Source organism: Bos javanicus, chromosome 10 (assembly GCF_032452875.1).
Source record: "Bos javanicus breed banteng chromosome 10, ARS-OSU_banteng_1.0, whole genome shotgun sequence".
Lineage (NCBI taxonomy): Eukaryota > Metazoa > Chordata > Mammalia > Artiodactyla > Bovidae > Bos > Bos javanicus.
Window position 1 is genome coordinate 17,820,715 of NC_083877.1, and position 27,159 is coordinate 17,847,873.

A 27,159-nucleotide genomic window follows, 5' to 3' on the forward strand; every position below is an offset into this window, starting at 1 on the left:
ACAGGTCAGTTATTTTATAGAATGACCCTTAATTAAAGTTTTAGTCGATGTTTCCTAATGATTAATTAATAGTTATAGCTTTTTGGCCTAATATCACACAAGTGATTTTGCATTTCTCTTATTGTATCCTATTGAGTGTTCTGTAATTTATATGTATATCTTTATTGATGTTGTTTACTTTAAGATGGTGTCTGTGAGGCTTCTGCATGTGAAATTATTCCCATTCCCTTTTATTTTGGTGTTCTGAGATTCAATTTCCAACGTGGAGGGCAGGGTTCCTCACACCTCCAGTAAGAAATTCTCAGAACACCAGCTCAGTGTTCAAGAATTCAATTTGGACACTATCCACCTGGAGATAGCATCAGGTTCCACAGGTTGAGGGCTCAGTCTGGAAAACTGCACGTGTACCCTCCCTGCTCTGCCAGATGCCAGTAACAAGTCCAGGTTATTACCTGTACTTCTGACCTACTGGAAGAAACTGTTAGGTTGGCCAAAAAGGTTATTTGGGTTTTTCCATAACAACTTATGGGAAAACCTGAGCAAACTTTTTGACTAACCCAGTACTTAACTAGGTCACCGGTTTATTGTAAAATGATATAACTCAGAAACAACCAGATGAAAGGGATGCACAGGGCTTGGTGGGAAGGGACAAAGAGCTTCTGAGCATACCACTCTCCCCAGATGTCCAGGTTTCACCAACCCCGAAGCTCTGTGAACCTGTCCCTTTGGATTTTTTATGCAGGCTTCATTAAATAGTCATGATTGATTATATCATTGGCTATTGGCAATTGATTCAACCTTCAGCTCCTCTCCTCTCCCTGGAGGTCTGGGGGTGCCATGGAAAGTTCCAGCCTTCTTAATTGCCTGGTTGGTTCTCCTGGCAACCAGCCTCCATCATTAGATGAGGTCCAACGTCATCTCATTAATGAAACAATAGACGCCTTTATCACTCTACACACTTAGGAGATTCCCAGGGTTTGAGGAGCTGTGAGCCAGAAACTGGGATGAAGATCAAACATGTATTTCTTACAATAAATCATACTGTCACACTTCTGTAATTCTGTACCTCATAAAAGTTTCAGTTTATTAACTTATTCATATCAGTATAGACTCATGGTATTTTGTCTCACCTTTTGTTTATACCTTTTTAGTAACTTTAATTTGTAAAGAATATACCTTGTAAAAGACTTTCTATAAATTTTTCAACCTGGGCTAGTATTGACAAACACTAGCCCATGAGCAGGCCACCTGTTTTTGTAAATAAAGTTATATTAGAACACAATCATGTCCACTCACTTATGTGTTTATATCTGCTTTAAGGCTACACTGGCAAAATTGAGTAGTTGTTAAAGAAACTATATAGCCTATGACCCTGAAATATTTACCATCTGGCTGGAAAATTTTATTGATGCCAGTTCTATAGCTACTGTTTTCTAGCTGGAGTGGATTACATAGATACCTCATGAACTTGTGTGTACTGTGGCTCTGGGTCCCCAAAGAGTGTGCCAAAGATACTGCAGTGAACTCGCAGGGGTGTTGTGGAGAATTTTTAATTTTCAAGCAAAAGGCAATGAGATTTGATATCTGTGAGACCCTGAGAAAACTTAGCTTAAGGTAGTTTACCATCGGTCACAATGTATTTCTCTCTATGGCATTATATCCTGGCCAAGCTGCCTTTCAGTGACCGTTGTGATGAAAACAAATACTAAAATCACTGTAGAGCAGGAAATGAGGGTGACAGTATCCAATCTAATTCTCATATTTGAGAAGCTGTGTAATGCCTTACAGATACACACATTTCATTAGTAAGTTTTTATGGTTATTCAAGAATGGTATTTTTTATTTAACTTAAATTATTATTTTGGAAATGATTCCCTGGTGGCTCAGCTGATAAAGAATCTGCCTGCAATGTGGGAGACCTAGGTTCGATCCCTGCGTTGGGAAGATCCCCTGGAGGAAGGGAATGGCTACCCACTCCAGTATTCTGGCCTGGAAAATCCAATGGACTGTGTACTCCATTGGGGTTGCAAAGAGTCGGGCATGACTAAGCGACTTTCACTAAGTTGCTAGAACATGAATCTTGTTGTTTACTAACTACTTAATAAACAGAGCTTTAACATATTTTTTCTGACCTAGTGGTACCATGGAAAAATTCCTAAGACAGTCTTAGGCACCTTGGAATTTCTGCTCTAGGGTGTGTATTAGACTCTAGAGATGACAAGATCAGAATTGTAATTAACAGCCTCAAGTTACTTACAGTCAAGTACAGAGGCAGGCATGCAGCCAGATTATAATGCAAAGTGACAAACTAGTTAGATAAAATTGATTGATAAATAGATATGTGTATGTTTATACACACACACACACACACACACACACACACAGCACCATGATATCAAAGAGCAAGGCTGTCCTATGTATACTGGAGAAATAGAAAAAAATCCCAAAGGAGAAAATACTTGACTTGAGACTTGAAGAGGGCCAGAGACAAAGGAGAATATATCAGTATGAATGTATTCTGGAGAGAGAGAAGGCACGCACAATGCGTGTGTGAGGATGGGTGTGAGGACGTAGCAACTCAGAGTGGTTCAACATGGCTGAGCACTGAGTGTTCATAGGTGAGAAGAGGAGCCGGAAAAGGATGCATGACCAGTAAAAGCTGAGTCATGAAGAGGGTGTTTTAGGCCATAAGAAAGAGTTTAGATTTTTGTGTTGAATATAGTAGGAAACTCTTGAAGAGTTTAAGATACCTAAATTGGATTTGCCTATTGAAAAGGTTGTCTGAGTAGCAGCCCAGAGGACACATTGGGAAAGATAGGATGAGTGATAAGATGAGAAGCAGGGTTAGTCAGGATAAGAGCTTCTGGGGGGTCTGATCTAGAGGAATGGCAAGAGATAATATGGTATCTCAAGATAATGTGAGTTGCTGGCCTCTATTCCTATTTTGCTTTTCTTATCTCTGTTAGGAAGAATGACTTTTAGTCAGTAAAGAGAAGAAATAGATATTAATAAAGTGAAAATAAAGCCTTGGATAGGTGAATAAAAAGTTTGAATCCAGACCTATTAGGGGCTAAAGGTCGTTATGGGGATTCCCAGGTGGCACTAGTGGTAAAGAATCTGCCTGCCGATGCAGGAGACTAAGAGATGCAGTTTTAATCTCTAGGTCAGGAAGATCCCCTGAAGTAGGAAATGGCAACGCGCTCTAGTATTCTTGACATGAAAGAAAAATTTCATGGACAGAGAAGCGCTGGCGGGCTACAGTCCGTGGGGCCACAAAGAGTCTGACACAACTGAGCACATAGCCTAAAGGGCCTCACAGTAAATATTTTAGGCTTCGGGGGATATACAGTCTGTGTTGAAAGCTATTCAACTCTCTCATTGTAAAGTAAAAGCAGGCATGAACAATACATAAAAGTGAGCATGGCTGTGTTCCAATAAAACTTTATTTACGGAAACAGATGGCATGCTGCATTTGATCTGTGGGCTAGAATTTGCCAATCTTTGATCTAGAGCCGTGAATAAAGGTAGTGAATAAGTTGCTAGGCCTTTGAAAGTTACATCTGAAAGCAGTGTAGAATAGTAGAGTAGCTAAAAGGTAAGATAAACTAATCTCTCTTTTTATCTTGGATAGAAAAAATATTGTGGCAAATTATGAGAATAAACTTGAATGTAGGTTATGAAAGAAATCTAAATTGGATTATTTAGATGATTTGTTAGTACTTAAGGAATTGATCACAAGGAGGCATTATTAGTTCACTAAAAATAATTTGTGCCAGACAAAATTAGGTTACTATTTTAGATATCATAAGTAGACCTTCTCAGACGAATACTATAGAGAGCAGTGTTTTGGTATCTAAGCGAAGCACTGAGTGAAGTCTTTTATGATAGCACATTGAGTAAATTGTATGACAACATCAGATCAGATCAGATCAGTCGCTCAGTCGTGTCTGACTCTTTGCGACCCCGTGAATCCCAGCACGCCAGGCCTCCCTGTCCATCACCAACTCCCGGAGTTCACTCAGACTCATCTCCATCGAGTCAGTGATGCCATCCAGCCATCTCATCCTCTGTCGTCCCCTTCTCCTCCTGCCCCCAATCCCTCCCAGCATCAGAGTCTTTTCCAATGAGTCAACTCCTCACATGAGGTGGCCAGAGTACTGGAGTTTCAGCTTTAGCATCATTCCTTCCAAAGAAATCCCAGGGCTGATCTCCTTCAGAATGGACTGGTTGGATCTCCTTGCAGTCCAAGGGACTCTCAAGAGTCTTCTCCAACACCACAGTTCAAAAGCATCAATTCTTCAGCGCTCAGCTTTCTTCACAGTCCAACTCTCACATCCATACATGACCACAGGAAAAACCATAGCCTTGACTAGACGGATCTTTGTTGGCAAAGTAATGTCTCTGCTTTTGAATATGCTATCTAGGTTGGTCATAACTTTCCTTCCAAGGAGTAAGCGTCTTTTAACTTCATGCTGCAGTCACCATCTGCAGTGATTTTAGAGCCCAGAAAAATAAAGTCTGACACTGTTTCCACTGTTTCCACTCTTTCCCCATCTATTTCCCATGAAGTGGTAGGACTGGATGCCATGATCTTCGTTTTCTGAATGTTGAGCTTTAAGCCAACTTTTTCACTCTCCACTTTCACCTTCATCAAGAGGCTTTTAGTTCCTCTTCACTTTCTGCCATAAGGGTGGTGTCATCTGCATATCTGAGGTTATTGATATTTCTCCAGGCAATCTTGATTCCAGCTTGTGTTTCTTCCAGCCCAGCATTTCTCATGATGTACTCTGCATATAAGTTAAATAAACAGGGTGACAATATACAGCCTTGACGAACTCCTTTTCCTATTTGGAACCAGTCTGTTGTTCCATGTCCAGTTCTAACTGTTGCTTCCTGACCTGCATACAAATTTCTCAGGAGGCATGTCAGGTGGTCTGGTATTCCCATCTCTTGAAGAATTTTCCACAGTTTATTGTGATCCACATAGTCAAAGGCTTTAGCATAGTCAATAAAGCAGAAATAGGTGTTTTTCTGGAACTCTCTTGCTTTTTTGATGATCCAGCAGATGTTGGCAATTTGATCTCTGGTTCCTCTGCCTTTTCTAAAACCAGCTTGAACATCAGGAAGTTCACGGTTCACGTATTGCTGAAGCCTGGCTTGGACAATTTTGAGCATTACTTTACTAGAGTGTGAGATGAGTGCAATTGTGCAGTAGTTTGAGCATTCTTTGGCATTGCCTTTCTTTGGGATTGGAATGAAAACTGACCTTTTCCAGTCCTGTGGCCACTGCTGAGTTTTCCAAATTTGCTGGCATATTGAGTGCAGCACTTTCACAGCATCATCTTTCAGGATTTGGAATAGCTCAACTGGAATTCCATCACCTCCACTAGCTTTGTTCATAGTGATGCTTCCTAAGGCCCACTTGACTTCACATTCCAGGATGTCTGGCTCTAGGTGAGTGATCACACCATCGTGATTATCTGGGTCGTGAAGATCTTTTGTGTTCTTGCCATCTCTTCTTAATATCTTCTGCTTCTGTTAGGTCCATACCATTTCTGTCCTTTATCAAGCTCATCTTTGCATGAAATGTTCCTTTGGTATCTCTGATTTTCTTGAAGAGATCCCTAGTCTTTCCCATTCTGTTGTTTTCCTCTATTTCTTTGCATTGATCGCTGAAGAAGGCTTTCTTATCTCTTCTTGCTATTCTTTGGAACTCTGCATTCAGATGTTTTTATCTTTCCTTTTCTCCTTTGCTTTTCGCTTCTCTTCTTTTCACAGCTATTTGTAAGGCCTCCTCAGACAGCCATTTTGCTTTTTTGCATTTCTTTTCTATGGGAATGGTCTTGATCCCTATCTCCTGTACGATGTCACGAACCTCATTCTATAGTTCATCAGGCACTCTATCTATCAGATCTAGGCCCTTAAATCTATTTCTCACCTCCACAGTATGACAACATATTTAAGTGGATTTGTGATTCAGTTATACCTACAGAACAGAAATTAATGGATTAATGGCCAATCTGCAGAGAAATCTGTACTGGGGTGTTGTGAGGCTTTTTGCTCAGTCTCATTCTCTTAAACATGTTTAAGTGTTGACTAATTGAGAGCATTATATTATTCTAATAAAATATACAAATGACAAACTAGGGAAGTTAGAAATCCTGATATGCCAGTTGATCAAATCAGAATCCAAAAGAAGCTCAATAATCTAAAACAAGGTTTGGCAAACTACAGCCTGTGAGCCAAATCCATCCCACAGCCTGTTTTTTTTGTTTGGTTTTTTTTTTTGTTTCGTTTGTTTTCATAGCTCTCAAGCTGTGAATGGTTTTTATATTTGTGAAACACTGTGAAAAAGAATATGTGCTGGAGATTTTATATGGATCACAAAGCTTTAGATATTTGCTATCTGGCTCTTTGTATAAAAACTTTTCCAACTTCTAATCTATAAATAGAAGCAGAATTTCACAAGATTAAAAATAGATAAATTGAAAATTCTAGACTTAACTTCTTAACAACAAACATGACAGTTCTCAGCCAAATGCAGAGTTGGGGGAAAGAGAATTAGCATGTGTGAAAAAGACTTGCATTGAAATTGATAAGTCCAAATTGAGTTAATTATGAAATATGATTGTTCAAAGTTAATATGCCTTAAAACAATATTCATTTATAGAAATAGAGAATTTAGAAAAATGGACAATAGTCCCATTTTTTCTTTGTTAAATTATACCTGAACTATTAGTTTTAGAAAGATGATTGCAAACAAACATTTCCAGAAAACCTAGCACAATTCATTGACAAAGAAGATGTTACCGTAGTCTTCAAATATTTTTATGACTGTACAAAAAAGGAAGGAATAGACACATTTTTAAAAATTAATTTATTTTAATTGGAGGCTAATTACTTTACAATATTGTGGTGATTTTTGCCATACATTGACATGAATCAGCCATGGGTGTACATGTGTTCCCCATCCTGAACTCCCCTCCCACCTCCCTCCCCATCCCATCCCTCTGGGTCATCCCAGTGCACTGACCCTGAGTGCCTTGTCTCATGCATTGAACCTGGACTGGCAATCTATTTCACATGTGGTAATATACATGTTTCAATGCTCTTCTCTCAAATTGTCCCACCTTCACCTTCTCCCACAGAGTCCAAAAGTCTGTTCTTTACATCTGTGTCTCTTTTGCTGTCTCACATATAGGGTCATCGTTACCATCTTTCTAAATTCCATATATATGCGTTAGTATACTGTATTGGTGTTTTTCTTTCTGACTTACTTCACTCTGTATAATAGGCTCCAGTTTCATCCACCTCATTAGTACTGATTCAAATGTATTCTTTTTAATAGCTGAGTAATATTCCATTGTGTATATGTACCACAGCTTTCTTATCCATTCGTCTGCTGATGGACATCAAGGTTGCTTCCATGTCCCGGCTATTATAAACAGTGCTGTGATGAGCATTGGGGTTACACGTGTCTCTTTCAATTCTGGTTTCCTCAGTGTATGCCCAGCAGTGAGATTGCTGGGTCATATGGCAGTTCTAAAATAGACACATTTTGAAGGACTAGAACAAGGACCATTGTATAGAAAATTCCACCTCCCAGAATTTTTTATTTCCAAGGCAGTATTTTGTGAATGCAGGAGCTATTCTCACAATTCTGAAGTAGACACAGTATCTAAAGTTTCCACCTCAAACTCACATGTATTTGGCTTCATATGAACTTGTTTACAATTTGTTCTCCAAAACATGAGGCAGCCTGTCCGAGGTGGAAGTGAGTGTCCTGTTGTGGTAGCCATGACTAATGCCCCCAGTGTGTTCTTACGTCTTCCAGGTGGAAAGATGGTATTTCCCTTTCCCATGGAGTTAAACGTGGTCATGCACCTTGCTTTGGTCAGTGAAATGTGAGCAGAAGTAATGTACATAATTTTCAGACAGAAGCATTTAAAGGCCAAAGTGCAATTTTCTGGGCTTTTCTCCCATGTGATGGTCATTGTGAAAGCATATATTGAGTCAAAGATGCCATCAAGTCATACCTAGGAACACTTAGCCTACTACATGGAGAACAGTTGGGGTGTTCTTTGCATGATTAAGAAACAAACCTTTCTTATTATAAGCCAGTGTGAGTTTTAAAGTTATTATGGTGGTATAACCTATCCTGTTCTGGCTTTTTCTCCCCTAATGTGTAGTATGGGGGTTGCAAACAAGATGGAGGAGGGAAGCATCACTACGAACAAAACTAGTGGAAGTGATGGAATTCCAGTTGAGCTATTTCAAATCCTAAAAGATGATGCTGTGAAAGGGCTGCACTCAATATGCCAGCAAATTTGGAAAACTCAGCAGTGGCCACAGGACTAGAAAAAGTCAGTTTTCATTCCAATCTCAAAGAAAGGCAATGCCAAAGAATGTTCAGACTACCGCACAATTGCACTCATCTCACACACTAGCAAAGTAATTCTACAAATTCTCCAAGCCAGGCTTCAACAGTACATGAACCAGGAACTTCCAGATGTTCCAGCTTGAATTGCATTTAGAAAAGACAGAGGAACCAGATATCAAATTGCCAGTATCCTTTGGATCATCGAAAAAGCAAGAGAGTTCCAGAAAAACATCTACTTCTGCTTTATTGACTATGCCAAAGCTTTGACTGTGTGGATCGCAACAAACTGGAAAATTCTTCAAAGAGATGGGAATACCAGGCCACCTGACCTGCCTCCTGAGAAATCTGTATGCAGGTCAGGAAGCAACAGAACTAGATATGGAACAATAGACTGGTTCCAAATCAGGAAAGGAGTACATCAAGGCTGTATATTGAAATCCTGCTTATTTAACTTATATGTAGCATACATCATGCAAAATGCCGGGCTGGATGAAACACAAGCTGAAATGAAGATTGTCAGGAGAAATATCTATAATCTCAGATATGCAGATGACACCACCCTTATGGCAGAAAGTGAAGAAGAACTAAAGAGCCTCTTGATGAAAGTGAAAGAGGAGAGTGAGAAAGTTGGCATAAAGCTCAACATTCTGAAAACTAAGATCACAGCATCCGGTCCCATCACTTCATGACAAATAGATGGGGAAACAATGGAAACAGTGAGACTTTATTTTTCTGGGCTCCAAAATCACTGCAGATGGTGACAGCAGCCATGAAATTAGAAGAAGCTTGCTCCTTGGAAGAAAGGCTATGACCAACCTAGACAGCATATTAAAAAGCAGGGACATTACTTTACCAACAAAAGTCAGTCCAGTCAAAGCTATAGTTTTTCCAGTAGTCATATATGGATGGATGTGCGAGTTGGACTATAAAGAAAGCTGAGCACCTAAGAATTGATGCTTTTGAACTGTATTGTTGGAGAAGACTCTTGAGAGTCCCTTGGACTACAAGGAGATCCAACCAGTTCATCCTGAAGGAAATCAGTCCTGAATAATCATTGGAAGGACTGATGCTGAAGCTGAAACTACATTACTTTGGCCACCTGATGTAAAGAACCAACCAATTGAAAAAGACCCTGATGCTGGGAAAGATTGAAGGCAGGAGGAGAAGGGGATGACACAGGATGACATAGTTGGATGGCATCACCGACTCAATGGACATGAGTTTGAGTAGGCTCCAGGCATTGGTGATGGACAGGGAAGTCTGGCGTACTGCAGTCCATGGGGTCACAAAGAGTTGGACAGGACTGAGCGACTGAACTGAACTGAACTGAATGTATAATATGACTATTATCCATGGGCCAGTAGAAGTCAAGTGATATAGCTTCTAATCTTCATTCTGACATTAACTATGACCCTGGAAACATCTGTTTTCTCTGTTAAGAAAAAAAGATTGAAAGAAAAATAAAGAACATTCTCCTCTAGACAAAAGCTCTGTAATTTTAGTCTGTTTTAATATTTAGTATAGTCAAGGAAAACAATGTCTTGAATAACTATTTAAAGTATATGGTTAAAAAACCCACATTGCCATTGTTTTTAAAATTCCACATAATAAATTGCTGATTATATTAGGACTGCTATTATTTATTTTGCAGCAAAATGTCTTCTCATGTAATAAATTCATTGTTTTAGAGCCTTAGAAGTCTGCTAAGAGTGTATAATGTAAGTTATTAAATACCTATTAAATCACTGCTTAGCTGCTGCTAAGTCGCTTCAGTCGTGTCCAACTCTGTGTGACCCCGCAGACGGCAGCCCACCAGGCTCCTCTGTCCATGGGATTCTCTAGGCAAGAATACTGGAGTGGGTTGCCATTTCTTTCTCTGTTAAATCACTATGCTTCTTAATTAATTTAAACCTGTTTCTGTATTGGGTCTTCATGACAAACCACAGTAATGAGGAAAGTGTATGTCTATTTTCAGGCCAGGTAGATCTCTTTCTTTTGCTACATAAAGGATATGGTTTTTGTCACAGAAATTGGATTATTATCATGAAGATGCCTGAATTTTACAATTTTTTTCCTTCTTACCAACAGGTTTATAGCTTATCTTTACAATTAGAGGGGTTTATTTTTGTTTCTAACTTTAGTTACTCTGTAATTATTTGGGCTGAAATACAGTCATCATATTTATACATTTTTAAAACATTGAATATTTGAATTGATTTGGCATCTATCCAGTTTTCCTGGGTTTAGCTTTCCTTTTAAAGTCCTCCTGCCTTTAATAGAAGCTCAGATTCTTTTTGCAAATCTAATGAAATCATCCATTAAGTATGTATAGTACGTGACCCATACAGTTTCCAGTACTGCTTAAAATTGGCTCTTTGAATAACCAATCTGTTTCTAGTTCACATTCAATACACGAGTCAACAATTGACCATCAATATATTTTGTTCTTTTTAAGTTTTTTTCTGAAACAGGTTATACTTAATAGGTACTAAATCAACATCTACTGAACAAAAGAGTTTAATGTGGTTATTAATTCAGCTATTTTATGAAACTAGGAACCAAGGTTCTGAATTTCTTATTTAGTTTATTTCTCCTCATTACCTCTGTTCAGCCTTTAAACATTAAGAACAACTATTTTCCATATTGTCAAATATACTTTAAATTCACCAAAAATCACATAAATTTTCATTCCCTTTTAAAGAACTAAATTGTATGGCAGATTACTGCTAAATTTTGACCTCACTTTTTTCATCTGTCTAAAGCCAGTAAAACACATATAAATATATCCTGATTATAAAAATGCAAACCCCATTTCTCACCAATGACCCCTGGTTCTGATCCTGGCTTTGACCTTGTCTAAGTTACTAAACTTCTCATTGTTCATTTCCTCATTTTTAAAATTTGAGTCCTCCAGTGGATGTATTTCTGATTACCTTTTTAACTCGGAGATAGTTTGCTTTGTGTATTTTTTATTTACTTCTTTAGTCTAAGTCCTTTGTTTTCAGGAGCATTTATAATGGCTCACACCCTAGAATACATTTTTGTGCCTCTTTGACTTTCCTTAATTCTAATTCTAATGTATATACTGATCAGGATGCTCTAGGCTGTTGTTGTTCAGTCACTGAGTTGTATCTGACTCTTTGCGACCCCATGGACCACAGCACACCAGGCTTACCTGTCTTTCACTATCACCTGGAGTTTGCTCAAACTCATGTCCATTGAGTCAGTGATGTTATCTAAGCATCTCATCCTTTGCCACCTCCTTCTCCTCTTGCCCTCAATCTTTCCCAGCATCAGGGTCTTTTCCAGTGAGTCAGCTCTTCACATCAGGTGGCCAAGGTATTGGAGATTCATTTTCATCATCAGTCCTTCCAATGAATATTCAGGACTGATTTCCTCTAGGATTGACTGGTTTGATCTCCTTACTGTCCAAGGGACTCTCAAGAATCTTCTCCAGCACCACAGATCAAAGGCATCAATTCTTCAGCACTCAGTCTTCTTTATGGTTCAACTCTCACATCTATACATGCCTACTGGAAAAACCAGAGCTTTGACTACACAGACCTATGAGGGCAAAAGGAGTCTCTAGTTTTTAATATACTGTCTATGTTTGTCATAACTTTTCTTCCAATGAGTAAGTGTCTTTTAATTTCATGGCTGCAATCACTGTCCATAGTGATTTTAGAGCCCAAGAAAATAAAATCTGTCACTGTTTTCACTATTTCCCCATCTGTTTGCCATGAAGTGATGGGACCAGATGCCATGATCTTCATTTTTTTGAATGTTGAGAGCTTTTTCAGTATCCTCTTCCACCTTCACCAGAGGCTCTTTAGTTCCTCTTCACTTTCTGCTATGAGGGTGGTATAATCTGCGTATCTGAGGTTGTCGATATTTCTCCCAGCAATCTTGATTTCAGCTTGTGAGTCATCCAGCCTGGCATTTTGCACAGAAGTTAAAAAAGCAGGGTGACAAAATGTAGCCTTGATGTACTCCTTTCCCAATTTTGAAACAGTCAGTTGTTCCATGTCCAGTTCTAACTGTTGCTTCTTGACCTGCATACAAGTTTCTCAGGAGACAGGTAAGGTCTGGTATTCCCATCTCTTTAAGAATTTTGAAGTTTGTTGTGATCCACACAGTCAAAGACTTTAGCGTAGTCAATGAAGCAGAAGTAGATATGTTTTTGGAATTCCTTTGTTTTTTATATGATCCAACAGATGTTGGCAATTTGATCTCTAGTTCCTCTGCCTTTTCTAAATCCAGCTTGAACATCTGGAAGTTCTCGGTTTAAATACCACTGAAGCCTAGCTTGAAGGATTTTGAACATTACTTTGATAGCATGTGAAATGACCACAATCACATGGTAGTTTGAACATTCATTGGCCTTGCCCTTCTCTGGGATTGGAATGAAAACTGACCTTTTCCAGTCCTGTGGCCACTGCTGAGTTTTCCAAATTTGCTGGCATATTGAATGCAGCACTTTCACAGCATCAACTTTTAGCATTTGAAATAGCTCACCTGGAATTCTATCACCTCCACTAGCTTTGTTCATAGTAATCGTTCCTAAGGCTCACTTAACTTCACACTCCAGGATGTCTGGCTCTAGGTGAGTGACCACACCATTGTGGTTATCTGGGTCATTAAGACCTTTCTTCTATAGCTCTTCTGTATATTCTTGCCACTTCTTCTTAATCTCTTTTACTTCTGTTAGGTCTTTGCTGTTTCTGTTCTTTATTGTGCCCATCTTTGCATGAAATGTTCTCTTGGTATCTCTAATATTTTTGACAAGATCTCTAGTCTTTCCCATTCTATTGTTTTCCTCTATTTTTTTGCATTGTTCACTTAAGAAGGCTTTCTTATCTCTCCTTGCTATTCTCTGAATCTCCGCATTCACTTGGCTATATCTTTCCCTTTCTCCTTTGGCTTTTGCCTCTCTTCTTTTCTCAGCTATTTGTAAGGCCTCCTCAGACAACCAGTTTGCCTTCTTGCATTTCTTTTCTTCCTATACAATGTTACAAACCTCTGTCCATAGTTCTTCAGGCATTCTGTCTACCAAATCTAATCCTTTGAGTTTATTTGTCACCTCTACTGTATAATTATAAGGGATTTGATTTAGATCATATCTGAAAAGTCTTGTGGTTTTCCCTACTTTCTTCAGTTTAAGGCTGAATTTTGCAATAAGGAGTTCATGATCTAATCCACAGTCAGCTCCAGGTCTTGTTTTGCTGTTTAGAGCTTCTCCATCTTACAGTAACAACTTCTCTAATCTCAGTGGATTAAACCAACAAAGCTTATTTCATGCTCATGCTGTCAGTCTGTCCATTTTATGTGGTCTGATAACTTTACTCTGTGTTGTCCTCATTCCACGACCAAGGCCTTCAAAGTGCCCATCCTTTGGAGCTTTGCAAATTCTGTACCAGCAGTGAGAGAGGAAATAGCTATATCATACATTGTCTTTGAAATTTTCTACCCAGAAGTAACACATATCACTTTTGTCCATACGACATTGGCCAAAGCAATTCACATGACCACACCTGACTTTAAGAGGACATGAAGTGCCATCTGACTATATGGCCAGGATGTAAGAAGACATAGGAATATTTGGTGAACAACTCTTGTGACTACCCATTATATTTTAAATCAAGTGTTAACTTCTGGTAGAAATATAAATTAGTACTACACTTATGGAGTACTTTTGCAAACACAGCAAAAGCCCTAGAAATATGTCTACCATTTGATTTAATGGTTTCAGTTTTAGGAAATTATTGAACAGTTGTGGGCTTCCCTGTGGCTGAGATCAGGAGCCAGTGGCTCAGATCTGCCTGCAAATCAGGAGACCTGAATTTGATCCCTGGGTTGGGAAGATCCCCTGGAGAAGGGAATGGCAACTCACTCCAGTATTCTTGCCTGGAGAATCCCATGGACAGAAGAGCCTGGCAGGCTACAGTTCATGGGGTCACAAAGAGTCAGACACAACTGAGGAACTTACACAGTCACAGTCATAGAGATATACATTTAATAATTCATTCTTTGAATATATATTTACTGCATATCTACTATGTGCTGGGTAGCTGATATGGTCCATACCTTCATGGAGCTATCTATTTGCAGGAAAGAGAAGAGATAGTACCAGAGATAATTTAAATGAAAGAGGTTAAGGGCTATGACTGGCAATTATAGGGTGGTATGAGAGCATTCTACTCTTCAACTCACCTCCATTAAATTTTTAATTTCAGGTTTTGTAAATTGTATTTCTGAAAATGTTCTCCTTCAAATGTACTGAATTACTTTTTATAGTTTTCTGTCTCTGAAGATATTTTCTTTTTTTTTTTTTGATTTTTCTCTCTTCGAATTTAATGAGTTTACATCAAAAAATTAGGTAGTCATTTTACATTTACGGAATAAAAATCTTATTAAAAAAAAAACAATACAAAGAGTGAGCAGATTTTAACCAAGTTTACATTTCTTTTTGTTATAGTTTTTAACAATTCATCTCATCATATTGCTGAAGATATTTTCAAGTTTGTCTTTCATGAAGAAATTGTTTTCTCAAATTATGACATCATTTTAATATCAAATCTTTTGATATTAAAATTATGAGTTACATACCTATAATTTACTTTATTAAAAATTTTCCAATCCTTAGGGTGAAAAATCATGATCCAGATTGTATATGCAGATTGCAACATTTAAAAATTTGTTTATAGTGAATATCATAATGTGATGGAAAAATTATGATATTTGAGTTAGGGTTTTGGGATTATGACTACTTTTTAAAAGTTTTTCTAAACTGTAATGTTATTACAGTAAAGTTTCATAGTTTTTAGAATGGAAGAAATTAGACTGGCCAAATCAACTTAAAAACAAAGTAATGATATTAATGGAGAATAATTTATTAATATTCATAGAAATTTTTTAAAAGCTTTCACAATTGTATTGTCATTTAAAAAAAACTCTGCTTTGCAACAATAAATTAAATAGATTGTTAGAAGTATGATTTTCATCTTCATGATAAAAACTTTATTAAAAATCTCCATGTAAAACTACAATACAAAGAAAAGTTATACAGTCCTGCATCGCACTCCCTTTTGTTATAATCTTATTAATTTATGTCTGATTGTGCAGGGTCTTGGCTGCTGTGCGTGGCTTTCTCTAGTTGTGTGAGTGGGGGCACTCTCAGTTGTGGTGCACGGGCTTCTCATTGCAGTGGCTGCTCTTGTTGCAGAGCGTGGGCTTTAGGGCATGCAGGCTTCGGTCGTGGTGGCACGTAGGTTCGATAGTTGCATTTCCCAGGCTTTAGAGCACAAGCTCAATAGTTGTGGCACACGGGCTTAGTTGCTTCATGACATGTGGAATCTTCCTGGACCAGGGATTGAACCGTAACCCATGTCTCCTGCATTAGCAGGTGAATTCTTTACCACTGAGCCACCAGGGAAGCCCCCTGCTCTCCCTTTCTTCTTTCTCTTCTCAGTCTTTTTCTTGTATTATTTAGGTTTATCTCACACCAAGAGTTGGGAGTAGAGTTAAGAATGCACAGTTTTCTTTTCAAATTAAGTTGGAAGAAGAAAATAAAGAGGAACATACTGACTTTTTCTTTGAGGGCATATTTCCTATTAGCAAGTAGTATGGCTCTCACAAAGAAAATCAGACTTGGAGAACTGAAGATATTTAGCATCAAAAAAGGTTAAATACTTAACAATACTTTTTTACATTTTTCTTTTAGGAAGAAGAAAGGCGTATGGCATCTGTTGTAGCCAAAAAAGAGGAAGAGAAGAAGCGGGAAAGTCAAAAGCAATCTTTGCTTAAGGTATTGTCTCTGGTGTCTACATTCATGTATGTGTGCACACACACACACGTACACACACTCACACATACTGAAGCTAGCTTGCTAATCAGCTAGAAAAGTGGTTTCCAAACTGCAAATTTTTCATTCCTTTTGATAGTGTTTTTAATAAACAGACACCCTTAAAACATAAAAAATCCTGTACTTCTGAAATACAATATAATGTAATGTACAATATAAAATAAATGCGAAAATGAGAAATTATAAAAGGAAGAGATTAAAGTATATATATATAACAGAAGTTAACCTTCTTTCCACACCAGTACATCACCTTGTATATCCTCCTGGCATTTAAATTTCATTTTGGAAACCACTGTAGTAAACTGTCATCTTTAGTGATATATTTTAACAAGCTCTGCTACATGGGTTTATTTTTTACTGATGGCTTTTTATTTATTTATTTTTTTTAATTTTATTTTATTTTTAAACTTTACATAATTGTATTAGTTTTGCCAAATATCAAAATGATCCGATGGCTTTTTAAATTAAAAAAAATCTCTGTTAGCTTCTCCATTAGAGAGGTGGTAGAGATTTTGAGGAGTATAGAAATTAAAGGTTTTTTTGAACTTGTTTGAAATGATTTAGCATATCAGATATTACTGTCCTTAAAAGGTTTTCGGGATAACAAAGTTATATATAGCAAACTTAGGAAACAAGAGAACTTACTGGGGTGATGGAAATGTTACAGGTTAACATTTATGCATTTGTCAGAACTGATCGAAGAGTACACTTGAATCTGTGTGTTTTACTTTGTGAAAACTACTCCTAAATTAACAAACAAAACAAACTTGGTCCCAAGTCCTCTCAGCTCCACTCTATTAGGAACTGGGCCACACAGCAGGAGGTGAGTGGTAGGCGAACGACCGAGGCTTCATCTGTGTTTATAGCTGTTCATCTCAGTTGAGATGTCAGTGTCTTCCATCACCCCCAGATGGGACTGTCTGGTTGCAGGAAAACAAACTTAGAGCTCCCACTGATCCTGCATTCCATGAGATGTATAATTATTTCATTATATATCACAATGTATAATAATTTAGAAATAAAGCACACAATAAATACAATGTACTTGAACATTCCCCAAACCACGCCCCCCCATCCTGGTCCATGAAAAGATTGTCTTCCATTAAACTCGTCTCCAGTACCCAAAAATGTTGGGGACTGCTGTTTCTGAGGGACAGGAAGGGTGTATAGACATCCATCTTTAGTCCTGTTGCTTTTCTATCTTTCTATTTTCTTTTCAATCTTTAATGGAAGTGATAGTGATGACATATACTGGTGTGGTATTGCTTGGTTTATAAAGAATAGACTCAAGTGGCAGAAGCTGAAAGTTGGCATCTTCTAAAATAACTATCACTTTAACACAAATTTGACAGACTGTCCTCTAGCTATAGTCGTGATTGTACTAATATGCCAGATGCATCCATGATCTTTGAACATAATTTTTTTTTTGAGGGGGGAACCCTCTTTTGCCTTATAGAATATTTGTCTTTCCTTTGTTCTTCTTTTTCCTGCCCCACAGGCACTTAGAGCCCTTGCTGGCCCCTCTAACCAGTCAGTGGTCCCCACCTGACCCCAGATTGCACTCTTGTTTTAAACTATATCTTCCCTTTTCTTGACTTCGGTGAAAATACCCATTTTCTTTATCAGCCTGGGGTTGATCTGATTTTAACAACTCAGTTAAAGAAAGCTTAACTTTGGGGTTGGTATAGAAAAGTGCTTGCGTTTTCAGAGTATCTTGTTATAAATTTAACATACTGAGTGGTGTATACTTTTGTGCCTTTTTTCTAAGCACTGCTACATCTACCTCATTAAGAATATTTATTTTTGCCAACTCCAAGTCAGCCAGAAAGCCGCATGGCATCAGCATGATAGCCATCTGCCATTAACTCACTGCCCCTGCCTCTTTCAAAATAGCCTTGGCACTGAGTGAAAATAATGGTATTGTGTAGATTAAGAATTGGGTTGTCCCAAGTCATCTGCAAATAATTGAAATAGAATCCTTTAAGATAAGATGCCTTCTTATCATAGATTTGGGGGGAAAATTTATAGTAGAATGTCAAATGCCTTCTTGCTTTAGATAAGGACATACATAAGATGTCAAGAAGTCTTAGAAGTATACACATACTAAGTGGAACCCATTTAATTATATAAACACATTTCAAATCCCAAGCAATAGAAAAAAGAACCCATGTTAAAGACATTTTTAAACGCAGAAATAGAACTTTAAAAATGTTTAGTTGTAATTAAGCTTTGTCACCAGTTTTAATTCCTAAACAGTGCCATTTCTACCTCTAAAATTTTGGAAGGCAGAGAAGTGGAGCTAAACATAAGTGTTCTGCATGTGTGGATGCGCTGAGGGAACGGGCAGAGAATCTTCCCGACAGCCTTCCCTGGTTCCAAAGGGAGCAGATGAAGAGGGGCAGTATCACACCGATGATTTTTCACTAGATGATTGTTCTCTGAGTAAAGATAAAAAGGGAGGTGTCTATTTTCAGCACTCTGATTTAATCAACATACCATTTAGAAGTTGTGTTAGTCGCTCAGTCATATCTGACTCTCTGGCCATATGGACTGTAACCTACCAGGATCCTCAGTCCATGGGATTCTCCAGGCAAGAATACTGGAATGGGTTACCATTTCCTCCTCCAGGGGATCCTCCCTACCCAGGGATTGAACCCAGGCCTCCTGAATTGCGGGCAGATTCTTTACCATCTGAGTTACAAGGTTTGATAATGGATAATCTAAGATGCTACTAGTTATCTAGAAATGTTTCAACCTAGTACAATTTCTTTTAATAGTCTATATATGTTTGTTAATTTTCAGACATTGTAATTTATACTGTGAAGCTTAAAACACTGATCAATCTCTCTTTTCTCCCTCTCTCCGAGATCACTCCACCATATTTGCCATAATTATTGGTTAAAAAGATTAAAATATTGTCAGGTTTTCTTACTATCTTTAAGCACAAAGACATAATTTAAACTTCACATAACACTTGAGTCCCCTGGAGGAGGAAGTGGAAACCCACCCCAGTATTCTTTCTTGGACAATCCCATGGACAGAGGAGCCTGGAAGGCTACAATTCATGGGTTGCAAGAAGTAGGACATGACTAAAGCAACTTAGCACACATGCAAATGTAACATTTGAGTATATCAATTTCCATCAAGTTAAACCTGTAAATAGTGAAATTTTTTTATGTCCAGTGGGAGTAATTGTTATTTGTATATACTTTTTTTAAGAATAATAGAGCATTTTTGAGATGTTTGAATGCATAGGTTGAATAAAGGCTGCTTATACCATGTTTTAGAATACATATTTGGTAGCTGCTTTAAGTAATTGACTCCTTTTAAAGATGTAATAAGTAGTACAAACAATATGCTCCTTGGATTCTCCTGCTACAGAAATGGCATTATGTAATTCTTGTCACAATGAACTTTTTCATAGGAGAAGAAAAGGTTAACAATTAACAATGTAGCTCGAAAGTGGGACTTGCAACAGCATCGAATAACCAGTATTGCTATAAATCAAGACAGAAGAGATTCTGACTCTCAGGACCACTATCAGAACGATGGAAGCACCGTCTCTACATTTCCAGAGGAAGCAGGGTATGCAGTGGTGTTCTTTTGGGATATTAGTATCTTTGGAGAAATGAATTTGGAGCAGAAATGGGGAAATATTTTACATATAATTATTTTAAAATAGTTTTCTTAAGAAAACCTACTGAAATTAGCAATAGGTTTTAAAAGTTAAGGTGAAACTATTGAAAATATAGGCTTGCCCCTAATTTAAGAACGCTTTGAAAGTGAAAGTGAAAGTGAAGTCGCTCAATCTTGTCCGACTCTGCGACCCCATGGACTGTAGCCTACCAGCCTCCTCCCTCCATGGGATTCTCCAGGCAAGAGTACTGGAGTGGGTTGCCAGAACCCTTTAGTAGTTTTTTATTTTTCTTAGGAATAAATCTAGATTACTTAATATAGCCTGTAAGGCCATCTACCCACCTTACCTATCTTGTCCCATAGTATCAGCCATTCTGTTCTTGTGCTGCAGCCTCAGTGATTCCCAATTCCCAAAAACTTCCTACCTTAGAACCCTTCTTCTACAAACAGATCTATTCTCCCCTGCCCTGCTTCCTTCACCCTGCCCTGGCTAACTGCAGTTCAGCCTGGAGGTCTTGACTTCAACCCTCACTTCACCTGAAAAGTCTTTCCTAATGACTTCCCAGAGAGTGGGCTAGATCAGATACCTTTTTTTCTCAATGAATTCCCAATTCCCAATTTCCCAATTCCCAATTTCCCAATTTCCCAATTCCCAATTTCCCAATTCCCAAATTCCCAATGAATTCCCAATTCCCAAATTCCCAATTCCCAAATTCATTTTTTCTCAATGAATTCCCTCACTTCCCCTGAAAAGTCTTTCCTAATGACTTCCCAGAGAGTGGGCTAGATCAGATACCTTTTTTTCTCCCAGTACTCTGCACTTCCCCTTGTTAGCACTTATGAGCATTAATAACCACTGGGTAGTTAGAAAAAAGGAGAAGAGGGCAGCAGAGGATGAGATGGTTGGATGGCATCACCAACTCAACGGACATGAATTTGAACAAACTCCAGGAGGCAGTGAAGGACACAGGGGCCTGTCGTGCTATATAGTCCATGGGGTCGCACAGTCGGACACAACTTAGCGACTGAACAACAACATGAATAGTTGTTTTGTATCTGTCTTCCCCACTAGAATGTAAAATCCTGATTGTGTTAACCTTTGTTGTTTCCCCATTAGCTAGCACAAATCCTTACTACTTAACTATCAGTGTTAAGCAATTTGGCATAAAACATGAACAGTTACTCCAGTTGCAATCTATAGTATCTGTCTTTTCCAGTGGCTCACAGCCTTTTCCTTCTATGACATACAGATCATATAACACATATCCCTTGGTTTATGAACAAATCTGAGGACACTATCTAGGCTTAACATATTTCCCTTCTTCTCATAAAGGCATACTAGAATCAAGTCAATGAGAGGAATATAAAGCATATATAACTTCATAGTTTGTGTGTCATTTAAAAATGTGTGTGTATATATATACAATTTAAAAAGAAAAGCTAAAACTCAAAGATAGAATGCACTTCAGTTTTGTTTCATTTGATGCACAGTTATCTAATGACCTGACCAAATTCTGAAACACATTTCAAACTAAATATAATATAGCTTTTATTTCAGCTTTTCAGCCAGTATTCTTTCAGCTTTCCATATATGAAGAGTGTAATCAACAAGTCATTTAAGAGGAATTAGAATAATATTTTGGAAGTTTACTGTAGTTAGAGTTTGACATATATTTTAAAGACAGACATACTTTAGCAGTTTTAGTTATAAGATTAATTTATATTGACCAGCATACCTCCTTCACCTCACTTGGGTATCCACATGTAGAGTTTCTCAGATCTTTCAGCTAGAAAAATAAGGAAACAAGAATTAACATTTTAATTAAGTGATAACTTATATAATGGATATATCACTTATATTGTCCTGAAACTTTATTTAATATTATTTAAATGTCAAAATAATTCTACTTGTATATAACTATACTTTATAAAATTAAAACTTTATGTCATTGGGCTTTAGATTTATGAAATACTACCCATTAGTTCTATTTCTGATTTATCTTTTCTTTAAAAATATTTTTTCTATCTTCCTTAAGAAGGATTCCTAGTTCCAAGTTTATCCAAATGACCTTATAAATTTTATTCTAAGATTTTAATAAGGTTTTAAAATTCCTCCTTTAATACATCAATTTTATTTTTATATATGGTGTTAGGTGAGAGCCTAACTTGATTCCATTCCAATTGACTAGTCAGTTTTCTAATAGCATTCCTCAATTAAATTATTCTCTTTTGTAATGAGAATGTCATTTCATCTTATATTAAGTTCCCATAAATACTGGATATATTTCTGAACTTTCTATTCCATTTCACTAACCTACTTATCTGTTTTAATGCCAATACCAGACTATTTTGATTATTGTCATTTTATAGTTTTAATATCTAGTAAGGGAAATATGCTTTCACTATTTTCAAAGTTTCAATTCTCACACACTTGTTCTTACATATGAGCTTTAAAATCATTTAAATGAAAAGTTAAGAACCTTCTTCAAATGGTATTTAAGTTGTTTATATCAGTAGGATTAACATTTGTAAGATAATAAATCATCACTTTAAAAATCATGGTATATCTCTACATTTTTCAAGTATACTAGGGAGCTAACTAGGGAAGTGTTGAGATGTTGAAGGAAAATTCTGAGGAACTAAAGGAAGTTAGTTCTTTCATGCAAAGATGGGCTTGATAAAGGACAGAAATGGTATGGACCTAACAGAAGCAGAAGATATTAAGAAGAGATGACAAGAATACAGAAGAACTGTACAAAAAAGATCTTCACTACCCAGATAATCACGATGGTGTGATCACTCACCTAGAGCCAGACATCCTGGAATGTGAAGTTAAGTGGGCCTTAGGAAGCATCACTACGAACAAAGCTAGTGGAGGTGATGGAATTCCAGTTGAGCTATTTCAAATCCTGAAAGATGATGCTGTGAAAGTGCTGCACTCAATGTACCAGCAAATTTGGAAAACTCAGCAGTGGCCACAGGACTGGAAAAGGTCAGTTTTCATTCCAATCCCAAAGAAAGGCAATGCCAAAGAATGCTCAAACTACCGCACAATTGCACTCATCTCAATGCTAGTAAAGTAATGCTCAAAATTCTCCAAGCCAGGCTTCAGCAATACATGAACCGTGAACTTCCAGATGTTCAAGCTGGTTTTAGAAAAGGCAGAGGAACCAGAGATCAAATTGCCAACATCTGCTGGATCATCAAAAAAGCAAGAGAGTTCCAGAAAAACATCTATTTCTGCTTTATTGACTATGCCAAAGCCTTTGACTGTGTGGATCACAATAAACTGTGGAAGATTCTGAAAGAGATGGGAATACCAGACCACCTGACCTGCCTCTTGAGAAATCTGTATGCAGGTCAGGAAGCAACAGTTAGAACTGGACATGGAACAACAGACTGGTTCCAAATAGGAAAAGGAGTATGTCAGGGCTGTATATTGTCACCCTGCTTATTTAACATATATGCAGAGTACATCATGAGAAACTCTGGACTGGAAGAAGCACAGGCTGGAATCAAGATTTCCGGGAGAAATATCAATAACCTCAGATATGCAGATGACACCATCCTTATGGCAGAAAGTGAAGAGGAACTCAAAAGCCTCTTGATGAAGGTGAAAGTGGACAGTGAAAAAGTTGGCTTTACTCAACATCCAGAAAACGAAGATCATGGCATCCGGTCCCATCACTTCATGGGAAATAAATGGGGAAACAGTGGAAACAGTGTCAGACTTTATTTTTGGGGGCTCCAAAATCACTACAGATGGTGACTGCAGCCATGAAATTAAAAGATGCTTACTCCTTGGAAGGAAGGTTATGACCAACCTAGATAGCATATTCAAAAGCAGAGACATTACTTTGCCAACAAAGATCCGTCTAGTCAAGGCTATGGTTTTTTCCAGTGGTCATGTATGGATGTGAGAATTGGACTGTGAAGAAAGCTGAGTGCCGAAGAATTGATGCTTTTGCACTGTGGTGTTGGAGAAGACTCTTGAGAGTCCCTTGGACTGCAAGGAGATCCAACCAGTCCATTCTGAAGGAGATCAGCCCTGGGATTTCTTTGGAAGGAATGATGCTAAAGCTGAAACTCCAGTACTTTGGCCACCTCATGCGAAGAGTTGACTCATTGGAAAAGACTCTGATGCTGGGAGGGACTGGGGGCAGGAGGAGAAGGGGACGACAGAGGATGAGATGGCTGAATGGTATCACTGACTCAATGGACGTGAGTCTTGAGTGAACTCCGGGAGTTGGTGATGGACAGGGAGGCCTGGTGTGCTGCAATTCATGGGGTCGCAAACAGTCGGACATGACTGAGTGGCTGAACTGAACTGACTGAAAGGAAGTTACAGACCATGAAATTATAGCAGCTAGTCTGAATTGTTGAGCGAGTATTCCAGGAGTACAGAATGACAAGATATATCAGTTGTTGTTGTTGTTCAGTCGCTAAGTCTTGTCTTTGCAACCCCATGGATTGCAGCAAGCCAGGCTTCCCTGTGCTTCACTGTCTCCTGGAGTTTGCTCAAACTTATGTCCATTGAGTCGGTGATGCCATCCAACCATATCATCCTCTGTCACCCCCTTCTTCTCCTGCCCTCAATCTTTCCCAGCCTCAGGGTCTTTTCCAATGAATTGGATCTTCGCATCACATGGCCAGAGTATTGGAGCTTCAGCTTCAGCATCAGTCCTTACAGTGAGTATTCAGGTTTGATTTCCTTTAGGATTGACTGCTTTGATCTCCTTACTGTACAAGGGACTCTCAAGAGTCTCCTCCAGCACCACAATTCGAAATCATCAAGTCTTCAGCTCTCAGCTTTTTTATGGTCCAGCTCTCACATCCAAACATGACTAGTGGAAAAATCATAGTTTTGACGTTATGGACCTTTGTCAGCAAAGTGATGTCTCTGCTTTTTAATACAGTGAAGGTTTGTTATAGGTATATCGGTAGAAAAGCTAAATATCTTAGAAAGAATAAGGAAATAAAGGATCAAAGATAAGGAATTTAAAAATTCAAGTATAATGTTGAAAGAAATGATAGATCATATGGTCTAGGCTACTTTTAAATAGTTGAAAAGTAGAAGGTTGCCAATGAATTGGAAGAAAATGTAGTATTTCTGGGACTAGAAGTCTTTATGAGATTAATGATGAAAATTACATAAAGTAATAGGGTTAGTAGTGAGCTGAACTAGTGGGAATTTATGGTCAAATTAAGTTTTTGAAGTTGAAGATTTTAGAGATGGATATATGTTAGTAATAACATAAAAACACTTTGGAGGCCACTGTGGCCCTGGGAATGCGTTGTTGGAGAAGAGTAGAAAAGAATAAGGAGAGGAGAAGAGGAGAGGAGATGAGTTGAAGTTATTATTGTGTGGATATTGAAGTTATTGCTGATAGAACTAGGTGTGGAACCAAGGGCCAGAGTATTCAATGGTGACCATCGTTATCTCCTTCCAATCTCAGCCATGCATCCTATGCCTGTATCACAGAGATGTTCACTGTTCACATTTTACTAGTGTTGGCAGCAGCAGTGATTACGGGAGTGTCATTGTTCATTAATTGATTCTTTTACCTGGCAAAACTATCTCTGATTGCTGGACTCTGACTATTAGGCAGACTGATAGGTGGACTCCAGACTATTAATGTGACTTTCCTGATACTCTAAACTTTTAAAACAACTTTTTTCCAAAAATTTTGTGACCCTGTAAAAAACAGTTGGTTCCAAGAGAAAGAAGTATCTGCTAGTGAAAATTACTATGACTTAAAATTGCTTCCAAGAATTTCAGAACTTTTATTAGGAGTTCCACAAAGCTAGAGGCTTTTTAAGGAAAGAGCACAAATGAAGAATTTGGAAGAGATGGGAAAATTGATGTGTGGGTTCAATGCAGAGGATGTGGAGAGCAGTAATGAATTATTAGGAAAGAGATCCACAGTTTCTGGCAAAAATTTCTACAGTTGTTAAGTTCAAAGTGCCATGAAGACACGATTACATTATCATGGTCCAACCCTTTTTGATGATCTAAAAACTTTTAATTCAAGGAGACATAGATGACATTTATCTATGAAGTCAGAAAAGTAACACTTTAGAGATAGATAAGAAATTATTAGTAGAGACTAATGCAAAATCACAACTTCCAGTAGTTGTAGATTTTTTTTTTCAGTTTGGCTTGTGGTTGTGATTCCTGTAAAATCTGTTACATTGGAAAGGTAGGAATATTTCTTAAAGAGCTTATTTTACCTTGTATATGCCTACATGAAGGGCTCTTAAACAGAGAATCCAGATTGACTTTTTGAACTTCAAGTTCTTATTTTGCTTGAACATGCCACTCCCATTGACATAGTTGATACTCATTGTTGATAGGATCTTTACATTAATATTCTTGAAAGCACATTCACTTGATTTTCCTTTTACCTATGTGGCTACTCTTTTTTATTTAATTTTTGTTTTTAATTATTTATTTTTAAAATTTTTAATTGGAGTATAGTTGATTTACCGTGTTGTGTTAGTTTTAGGTGTACATCAAAGTGAATCAGTTATACATATACATATATCCACTCTTTTTTGGATTTTTTTCCCATATAGACTACTACAGAATATTGAGTAGAGTGTGCTATATGGTAGGTCCTTATTAGGTACCTCTCTCTCTATATATATATAGTGGTGAGTGTATATATCCCTCATTCCCTCCCTCTCTCCTTTCCCCCTGGTAATTATGTTTGTTTTCTACACCTGTGACTCTATTTCTGTGTTGTAAATAAGTTAATTTGTACCATTTTTAAAAGGTTCTACGTATAAGCAATATCAAATGATATTTGTCTTTGTCTGACTTCACTTAATATGACAATCTCTGGGTCCATCCCTGTTGCTGCAGTGGCATTATTTTGTTGGCTTTTATGGCTGACTACTCTTCAGGTGGGTTTCCCTGGTGGCTCAGCTGATCAAGAGTCCACCTGCAATGCTGGAGACCTGGGTTCGATCCCTGGGTTGGGAAGATCCCCTGGAGAAGGGAACAGCTACCTACTCCAGTATTCTGGCCTGGAGAATTCCATGGACTGTATAGTCCATGGGGTCACAAAAAGTCAAACACAACTGAGCAGCTTTTACTTTCACCCTTTTAAGTGTATCTTGCTGATTCCATTTCTACCAAATCTTTGAATGTATATGAGATTGATCCCTGGGTCAAGAAGATCCCCTGGATAAGGGAATGGCTCCCCCTCCAGTTTTCTTGCCTGGAGAATGTCATGGACAGAGGAGCCTGGCGGGCTACAGTTCACGGGGTTGCAAAAGA

The 27,159-nt window shown here is 37.9% G+C and overlaps 1 protein-coding gene across 5 annotated transcripts in view; it reads left to right on the top strand.

Moving 5' to 3' along the window:
• The window catches only part of LRRC49 (leucine rich repeat containing 49), a 150,593-nt gene that overhangs the window by 86,014 nt on the left and 37,420 nt on the right, over positions 1-27,159 (top strand). For all 5 annotated transcript variants that reach the window (XM_061430233.1, XM_061430232.1, XM_061430235.1 and 2 more), the window contains 2 exons: positions 16,101-16,184; positions 19,666-19,826. In XM_061430233.1, coding sequence (XP_061286217.1) covers positions 16,101-16,184; positions 19,666-19,826 — 245 coding nt within the window. The remainder of the gene's footprint in view (positions 1-16,100; positions 16,185-19,665; positions 19,827-27,159) is intronic.